The 10,000-nt window shown below is 43.6% G+C and overlaps 1 protein-coding gene across 1 annotated transcript in view; it reads left to right on the plus strand.

Moving 5' to 3' along the window:
• Positions 1 to 4,935: 4,935 nt before the first annotated feature.
• LOC306758586 (acyl-coenzyme A thioesterase 11-like) overlaps positions 4,936 to 10,000 on the plus strand; it is a 30,920-nt gene continuing 25,855 nt past the window's right edge. The window contains exons 1-6 of the mRNA XM_079243913.1: positions 4,936 to 5,382; positions 5,495 to 5,678; positions 8,081 to 8,196; positions 8,271 to 8,459; positions 8,571 to 8,725; positions 8,807 to 8,938. Of these exons, the coding sequence (XP_079100039.1) occupies positions 5,046 to 5,382; positions 5,495 to 5,678; positions 8,081 to 8,196; positions 8,271 to 8,459; positions 8,571 to 8,725; positions 8,807 to 8,938 (1,113 nt within the window). The 5' untranslated portion in view covers positions 4,936 to 5,045. The remainder of the gene's footprint in view (positions 5,383 to 5,494; positions 5,679 to 8,080; positions 8,197 to 8,270; positions 8,460 to 8,570; positions 8,726 to 8,806; positions 8,939 to 10,000) is intronic.

The following is a 10,000-nucleotide window of genomic DNA, read 5'->3' on the forward strand; positions in this document are numbered from 1 at the left end:
ACATACATACATACATACATACATACATACTACGTACATACATACATAAATACAAATGTACATGCATACGTACATACATACATACATACATACATACATACATACATACATACATACATACATACATACATACATACATACATACATACATACTACGTACATACATACATACATACATACATACATATGTACATACATAAATACATATGTACATACATACATAAATACAAATGTACATACATACGTACATACATACATACATACATACATACATACATACATACATACATACATACTACGTACATACATACATACATACATACATATGTACATACATAAATACATATGTACGTACATACATAGATACATACATACATATGTACATACATAAATACATATGTACATACATACATACATACATACATATGTACATACATAAATACATATGTACATACATAAATACATATGTACATACATAAATACATACGTACATACATACATACATAAATACTTATGTACATACATACATACTACATACATACATTCATACATACACACACAAATACATATGTACATTCTTACATATATATACTTACATTCATACATACGTACAAAATAAATGTAAAATATAAATATGTGAATAAAAATAAAGTTGGGAAAAAAACAGAAAATGAACAAATCAAAAATAAAGATAGACAGACAAGTGATTATTTCCTCATATATGTATTTATTATTAGGTTAGATGTTGTATTGGGAAAAAGGAAAAACTTTGAAATGAAGCTGAATAAGGACATTAAGGACATTCTTTATTAACCCGAAAAGCTGATAAATTTGTCCTCGGTTATCATTTGACCTTTAAGAAATTAAATTACCAACAGAAAGCTTTCTAATAAAAGTCACCTCATGTGGAGAAAAACGACCTGAACGCTGGGCAGAAACTGACGTAAAAAAGAAGTGTGATAATGACCCACCAAGCTGAACTAAAGCCGCCTGACCTGCCTCCAGCCGCCTGCTGATACCTCTCTGCTCTGATGGAGTATCTGTGTCTCTGCAGGTCTGCAGGGTCAGATGTGGTTCTGGATGATTTCAGGGAAAACCATCATCTTCCTCATCATGTTCGCTTCTCTGGCTGTAACTCACAGGAGAAAATGAAGGATGAAGACGAGGATGCACTTTCCAAGCTGTTTCTGTTGGCAAACTGCTTTAATCTGTAATTTTCTGCTTTTAACATCAGTAAATTCACTCCAAGTCACATTTTTTACCATGTTTCTGCTGATTTTTGCTTCTTTGCTTTATTTTCAGCATGAGGATGTAAAGATTTAGAATAAATACACAACAGTTAAAACAACTACGTTCTGCACCAGGAAGAACTTCATTACAGGATTAGAGGTAAACATTATGGAGGATGTTGCATGGTAAAATGTTTTATTACATTATTTAGGAAGATGAAGGCTGGGTGGAACAATCCAACTTCCTGAGCATCGCGCCCAGCGTGCACGCCTTCCAGAAGCTCCTCGTGAGCTTCATGGCTTCCTGTCAGGACAAAGCTGCTCATCGCAGCAAACTCTGCTTGACTGACTGAGCATCACTGAGTTCTTACTTCCACATCAGCTGCTTTGAGTTGGATCAGTCACCTCCCCGTATCTTTACTCAGAGCCGCACCAAAACGCCATCATAAACCGCCCTGGATTCACCATGGCAACCACTAGGGCTGTGACGACATGCTTTTCGATTCGATTTATATTGCGATTCTCAAAATTCTTCAATATTGGTGATTTTTGTGGATTTAAAACATTTTTTTTCGTATAAAACTTCTTTTTGCTGGTATTTTTCCTTGATTTCAGTCAGGAGAAAACAACGCAGTAGCCAGACCATCATTCTGCTGCTATAAAGCCCAAGAAGTAAAGAGCAATAAAACCAACAAGAATGACAACAATTTTATAGTGGATTAATTTTATTTATTTGGAAAAAAAAAAAAAATTCCAACAAAAAAATCGATTTTAAAATTGTGAAACAAAAAATCCAGATTTTCAATTCTTCGATTCAATGTTCCCAGCCCTAGCAGCCGCGGAGAGGCAGCTGGTTGTTCCACCCATCTGGAGGGAGAAGTTTGCTCGTCAGCAGCTGCTGCTGCTGGGTACACTCTCAAAAATAGAGGTACAAGATAAGGACATTTCTGTACCTATAGGTACATTTTAAAGAAATGTTCTCTCAAAAGTACAATACTGGTCTTTAAGAGACCAGAAGCACCTTCAGAGTACGAAAAAGGGTTCAAAGTGACATAAAGTACAAATTTGTACCATTTCGACCATAAGGGAACCTGCAGCATTGAAAAATGTGATGTTAATGGCTGTAAAGTTACAAACTAGAGCAGAGTTGAGTGATGACAGTAGTACTACTACCAGTCATTTACTACACCAGACAATGAAGGTCAGATGCTGCAAACTAAGTGTATGGCTGGTCAGTATTTTGAGTTTTTGAAGATTATTTCTAGATTAAAGATAAGATAATATTGCTAAGTGGAATGGACCAGGCCTAATGCTGTGGAAACATAAAAAAAACATAACTTGATAAGGTGAGGTTGAACTTGATAAGGTACAAAACTAGACCAGAACTGAAGGGTACAGAAATGTCTCTCAAAAGAGTACACCCCCAGCGACAAGCATTTGTACCTTTTTAGGTACAAGCTGGTACCTCTATTTTTGAGTGTGTGGAGAAAAGCATGATGGGAGAAAACTGCAGCCTGAGTCCATGTGGAAGTTTGATCCACTGATCATTTAACCGTTAAACGGGAACATGTGGTTAAAACGTTGCTGGAAAGAATAAAATCTTCATTTCATCCAGATTCCGTCCCACTGAGGAAACATTCACGCAGGAAACTCAACGTTAAGTGGAAATAAATCCTCTAATCAGGTCATCTATGAGAGAACATTTACTTTTATTTCACACTGGTTGATAAATTTAGAGGTTATTTTTACATCTACTGTCAATCCAGCATTTGCTTTTTTAACCCCGTCGGCGTTCTTTCACCCAATAAATAGATTTTACAGAATCACACGTGTCCTGATGCAGCTGAGACTCCGACCACAGCAGGAAACCTGCTGCTGGACTCTGAGTTTATACATTTGGTTGATTAAAATCTACAGAAGCAGATTGATGTCCTTCATCACGGAGGAGGAAGAGGATGGTGAGGAGGAGAGACACCGTCTCCAGAGAGACAGACACGTTTCTGCCATCACACATTTCAGAGTGGGATGGTGTGACCTGATGACTCCATCTCCGTTGTCCTGCTCAGTGTCCTGTGTTTGTTCAGACCCGACAACCACCAACTGGAGACGAGACGTGGAAAAATAAAGGAGCAGATTTCATCGTAGGACAGTAAGTTTAGAAGATTTCACAAGCCAGTGGGGGAGGGGGGCATAAGGTGGTGCCAAATGAAGGATACAACAAGCCGAGGCCAAACAGAAACGCTGCATTGAGAAGCAAAACCCTAAAAGAGGTTTGCCAAAACGTAGTGGCACCACTAACACGGTGCGTACGGACAAAACGAGCTACCTGCAGAGTGTAGACAGGCTACTGTAAACTCACCTGGTCCCCAACCTCCCACCACACACCTTCCCACAGGTCACCAACTCCCCTCCAACTCGATCCGGTCAGAGAAGCTGAGGTGCTAAGACGGTGAAACAGAAGGAGCACCAGACTTCTGCAGGGAACAGTTTCTGATGTTACAAAAGCAATTTTACCAAAAGTATCAGCACAAAGTTCACGTCTTTCTGTGACGTCATGTTGGAGAATAACTTCAAGGCCGTGCTGTAAGTCATAAAGACATGATACTCCCACAAATGTCTGGAAAAATCTTCCCTTTACCGTAATAGTTGTGCATTAATTCAGCTTCTAAACATCTGGAGTGGCGTTGCTACAGGCAACCAGCTGCTTCAGGTGGGAGAAGACGGGTAGAAACTCAGGGTTTCTTCGTGATGGAGCTGCCAGTCACTTTGCAGAATCAGTTACCATGGCAACAGAGTCAAGGCAAGAGTGTGCTTTCTGGCATGGAAACCCCAGAGTTTCCCCCAATCCAGGTCAACACAGAGTTTCAGCATGACCCGCTTTCTGAGGCAGACCCATAGACTGTATATAAAAGACGGGCGGAGCCTCCGTGACGTCACCCGTAGGTTTCTGAAGAGCTGAATTGAAGCTCGGTGGGCGGTTCCTACCATCACCATCTTGGCAGGGACATGCGTGTCGTCTCACCTGGAAAATACAAATATGGGCAAAGAGGTGGAGCTGAGAGGGGGGCTGTGAGCATCATGGTGGATGATTGACATCGAGCAAACTCCAAGCTTTCTGTAAGCTAAGAGCTAACCAAGCTAACCTGGAGATAACAGGAGCTAACCAGCTAACGGAGGTAAGCGGGCTAAAGCTAAGTCACGTTGTTAACCGGCTAAAAACCGCGGTTGTTCTACGTTCTTCTGACTTGAAGCGGGAGATCGGGTACCTGTCAATCAAAAGGACACGCCCCTAAATATGCTGAATTTCAAGATTAAATTACTTTTAAATGGGCAAGTTAGAAAAAAATTCACCCCCCCCCCCCCCCCCCACACACACACACAGCTGTCATGAAGGTAAACCTGACCTATTAAACCTAAAATGGATTTTTGTACCAGGCTGTAAACATGTTTATTCCTGCTGCAAACATGTTTATTCCTGCTGTAAACATGTTTATTTCTGCTGTAAACATGTTTATTCCTGCTGTGAAGTTGGTCTTTTTAACATGGGAGTCTATGGGGATTTGCTCTGTTTTGCAGCCCCTAGTGGATGAAGGGGGAACTGCAGGTTTATGTACTTCTACATCGGCTTATCAGCAGGGCTCGGGTTGGTGGTTCTCCTCCGGTCCAGCAGGGGACGGTGTTGCTGCTTTCACCTGGTTCTGTTCCTTAGAAGAAGAGGCAACATGTCGGCTCCCTGCCCCAGGTGGGGCTGTTAGGTCAGCTGGACCAGCATCTCCTCGCTCCTGTCGGTGTTCAGGCGGAGGTTTATCCGGGAACATGTTTCCAGAAGCGGCTCGGTGTCTGAAAGCTGCTGCTGCTCGTGGCGGAGTGGGAAAGCTGCAGGCTCAGAGGCACTTCGGTGCGAGCTGCTGCTTGCAGGCCAAGATCTACCCTCCACCCAGACCCAGGGAGAAGGTGGAGATCCCCGGCCTGCAGAGGGTCACCTACGCGGAGAAGATGCACTACGTGCCGGGGCTGGCCAAGCCTGTCCACCCGCCGTGGGACCAGGACCGCAGGGACCCCCGGTTCTACACCTCCCCCCCAGCGCACCACATGCCTCTGTACAAGGAGAAACCGTGTTTTATCTTCAACCAGAGGACCAATGTCCTGGAAGGTAACCTGACCTGAACCCAGACCCCCCATGCTGGAAAACCACAGTAAGATGTAAACATGATTGATCCGGTTCTGATTGGTTTATTGATTGTTCCAAACCTCCTTTTCCCCAGGAGTTCGTCAGGCCGCCTGGCTGACCAAAACCAAGGTGATGTCTGGGTTTCCTTCTCACCTCCTCTCTCTGGCAGAGACTCCGGAAAACCAGCTTCCCAATCAGGATGAGCTGGTAAAGAACGCCATCAGACATGCCCGGTTCTGGGACACCACGGAGAGCCGGCCCGGCAAAGACAAATACAGGTAGGGACAGACGGGTCCACCTGCTGCTTGTCTGCTTTTATATGAGCTACAGAAAGAACCAGAACCAGGCAGAAAAACCTCCATCGGAACCTGAACCAGAACCTGGCAGAAAAATCTCCATCAGAACCAGAACCAGGCAGTAAAAACCTCCATCAGAACCAGAATCAGGCAGTAAAAACCTCCATCAGAACCAGAATCAGACAGTAAAAACCTCCATCAGAACCAGAATCAGGCAGTAAAAACCTCCATCAGAACCAGAATCAGGCAGTAAAAACCTCCATCAGAACCAGAACCAGGCAGTAAAAACCTCCATCAGAACCAGAATCAGGCAGTAAAAACCTCCATCAGAACCAGAATCAGGCAGTAAAAACCTCCATCAGAACCAGAATCAGGCAGTAAAAACCTCCATCAGAACCAGGGAGGAGGTCCTTCTTCCTGGGCCGGTTGGGGTGGAGATGTGGCCCCTCCCACCACTGAAAGGTGCCTTACCCAGGAACACAGCAGAGGCGTGGCGTTCCATCAACGTTTTAGGGAAGAGCATCATTCCTCAGGGCTGTATGGAAGTTTATCATCGATTTACTAAGAAGCAGCAGCGTAGTGGAACATGTACCGGTACGTAGAACTGGGCGATATGACGGTATATATCGTCTGGACGATAGAAAATATGAGGTTGTATCGTTTTCGCCACCATAAGCTGCTTTACTGCAGTATTTTACATCAAGACGCGCTTTACAGCACACTGCAATAAATAAACATGTAGGAAGACGGTAGCAGACGTGTTTCAGAGGATAATTCACTAAAAGATGAGCAGCCGACCCAAACTGATGATCTTGTTCCTAAAGGAGGGAAATTTCTGTCTGAATGTGGTTTGGATATAAAAAGAGCGACGTGGAACCGACAACAGACTAGCTCACTGTCCCAACAACGGACTCCAACACAACTAACTCATTTTATCACCTGCAGGAATCAGGATAAAGAATCCAGAATTAAGAATAGAGTCAATAAAAGCAGCAAAAGCAGCGTCAAGTGGAGACGAAAGCTCAGAATAAACTCCAGACGCTGCAGCAGGTATTTACCTGTGGAACGTCATACGGCCATAGTTCCCCCAGATGGAAGGAGATCACTGCTGCTGTTGCCTAGCAACATCTGATACATAACTGATGACTGACACAACATTACACATTTTATGTTGTTATGGGGTTATGAAATGAGCGATATCGGGATATCTGCTTTTCCGCCAGTCATCATCATGAGTCAGGAAATCGTCGTGGTCCCTAAAAACTCCCCCATCCTGATCCTACCATCAACATCCATTGTGAAGCGTTACACACGTGTCACTGCAATATTTATGTTTATTCAGTAATTACACTCGTTGCTACACACCCTCTCAAAATCAACTAGTTTATATTCCAATTAGTTGCCATAGCAACATTTTAATTAATAACATGCAGTGCTATAACTCTTACGGATTTCTGGAATAAAAGCTCAGTTTTGGACCATGTCTGTAATATTCCAGGCTTTTTTTCTACGAGAATAAAAGTCTGACAGGAACGAGAACACAGGTGAAATGTGGATTAAATTCATCATCTCGTCAGCTGTGATGCCAGTTTTTCTCTCCAACATGCTACGACACACTACGCATGCGATACGCATAAAGGACAAAGTTTACAGAGAGAAGTACTGGTGCAACTTTCAGGCCCTGTTTTGTGTGTGTGCAGCTTTCTAAGCGATTTATGTGATTAAGACGTATTTGTAATCTAACAAACTAATTGGTTTCATCAAGATTATTTAAGATTAAATCTGATTAAATCTTTAAGATTTAATTCTTTAAGATTAAATCAGAGTATCATCTGCATAGAAGTGAACATTCCTGTCTAATGATAAAACCTGAAGGAAGTGGGAACAAGAAGGAAAGTACAGACAAAAAGTGCAGAAAAGTGATTAACATACCCTGATAGGCACATCGGGGGGCAACTTGGGGTTCAGTGTCTTGCTCAAGGACACTTCGGCACAGTCAGGGAAAGCCTGGAATCGATCTCCAAACTTTCCATTTGAAATACAACTTCTCTTCCCCCTGAGCTACATCCTCTACTGGACTACAATGTTCTGATCCATGGTACCAGATGCAGGACTGGGATCCAACAGAACCAGTCAAGACAGGAGTCCTTCATCTGAGGCCATGAGGCCGGTGGCAATCTTCACCGGGTCTGTCTCCGGAGTGAAATGACCGACCATTCAGACTGGAACCATTTTTCAAAGAGTTCCACATATAAAGGTTTTTATAATCTTACGGTTCTGGATCAAGAGGAAGTTACTTCCTAAAACCTCATTCTCGGTCTGCGTAAACGTTTCCCACCCTGATCCTGCTAATCCAGCCGTGTTTTACTGTGTTTACTCCTCAGCAACACTTTGCTACTCAACCTGCTCCACCTGTGTGCATCTCTACGCTCCAGCCATCCCGCCGTCGGACGGAGGATCCTTGCAGGGAACTATTCCCTGGCAGCCACTTGGAAGAGAGGTACAACATCCTGGCAGTCAGCATAATTCAGACAGAAGCACACAGCCTGGTAACGCTGCATGATTGTGGTCCAGGTGAAGACCTGTTCCAGGTCCGGGGTCTGAACGGTTTGCTGCAAAGCAGCATGGATCCTCTGCCGGAGGTGTTTGGGAAAAAAGAAGTTTCAGAAACATCGGATCACGTCCTGGAAACCTTCCACCCCATCTCTCCCACCATCGACCTCCAGGCAGTAAACGTGTATAAAGAGGAGGCGGTGTGCACAGGTGAGAACATCCTCAGTCGTGGTTGGGTCTAACCAGAGCACGCTGCGTTCAGGTTCCTCCCTGAGCCGGAGATTCCAGGTTAACTAGATCAAACTTCCTTCACTGCACCAGGTTTCAGGGACGACTACCCTTACCCTCATGCTCACACGCTGTACTTCCTGGAATCAGTCGATCCTCGCTGTAAGCTCCGCCCAGAACAGTTCAGAGCCAAGATGGTCATGTTCACCTTTGGGAATGCTCTGGCACGTGCACACAAACTCTACGGGGTGAGGATGAACACACACACATATACAAACTGAGAGCCGTTGTACATCCTCCCAGTTAATCCTTTTCTCTCTGTGAGTCAGACTCAGCCACGGAGTGTTTTAGACCGTCCCATAACTGTTCAGGCAGTTGGGACCAACGGGAGACTTTTCCAGTTTCTGGTTTTCCAGCTCAACACAACGGATCTGTCAGGAGATGACGGCGCCAAGAACCTGGTAGGCTCCGTTTGCTCTGTGAGAGGATGGCATGTTTGTAACACGCCAACATGAACAGAAGTGATGTTCCAGGAACCAGCGGCATGCAGCTGCATATAAGGTTCCATATAACTTACATACCAGTTCTATGTTACTTACATACATATCAGTTACATATTAGTTACATACCTGTTCTATACTAGTTACATACCAGTTCAATATTAGTTACATACGAGTTCCGTATTAGTTACATAACGGTTCTGTATTAGTTACGTACCAGTTACATCCTGAGATTTTATGACTGGATAAAAAGTTTAAAAAAAAAAAAAGAATATCTTGTTGATGTGTTAAACCTGAGCTCATTTGCCATGGAAACGCATCTTTCTCCCTCAACCAGACACATTATTGGCCAACCAGAAGTTGGGTCTTGGAAAACGATTGGTAGAGAGATTCCGCCTGATGCTATAGTAAAGAAACACTGACACTGAGCCGGACGGCAGAAATGCTCTTTCTGGGAACATGCCCACATCGGATCCAGACCAGGGTGTTCAGATCTGGACTGAATTATTCCCCAGTAGATTCACTGACACGCAGCTTCTGATCTGTAAAAATTTGATTCTGCTTTTGAAAATAAAAACAAACCTTTTTTTCAGGATTTTTGTCATAGCAGATCCTACAGGTTGATTCTGGTGCCACCTACTGACTCTTCTTGACATTGCAGACTGGAGTACAGATGTGGTCTGGAACTTCTTAAAGAGGAATCATTCTGAATTATATGATTTGTGTTAAAAAAAAAATCTATCCATCCGTCCATCCATCCACCCACCCACCCATCTTTCCATCCATCCTGTCACGGCGGGCGGTGAGGACAGTGAAGGAGTGGACTCAAACGCAGAGACGAGGGAACAGAGATGCAGGTTCAAGACCAATTTATTTTCCATCAGAGGAACCCAGGAGACTAAGAACAGTAAATGATCCCGCAACCAAAAACTGAAACTGACGGGTATAAATACACTGGGGAACCAAACAAGACACCGATGTAGTGAATGAACTAAAACAAGACCAGGTGAACCTAATAAACAG

Source organism: Telmatherina bonti (genome assembly GCF_933228915.1).
Source record: "Telmatherina bonti genome assembly, chromosome: 7".
In the NCBI taxonomy this organism is placed as follows: Eukaryota; Metazoa; Chordata; class Actinopteri; order Atheriniformes; family Telmatherinidae; genus Telmatherina; species Telmatherina bonti.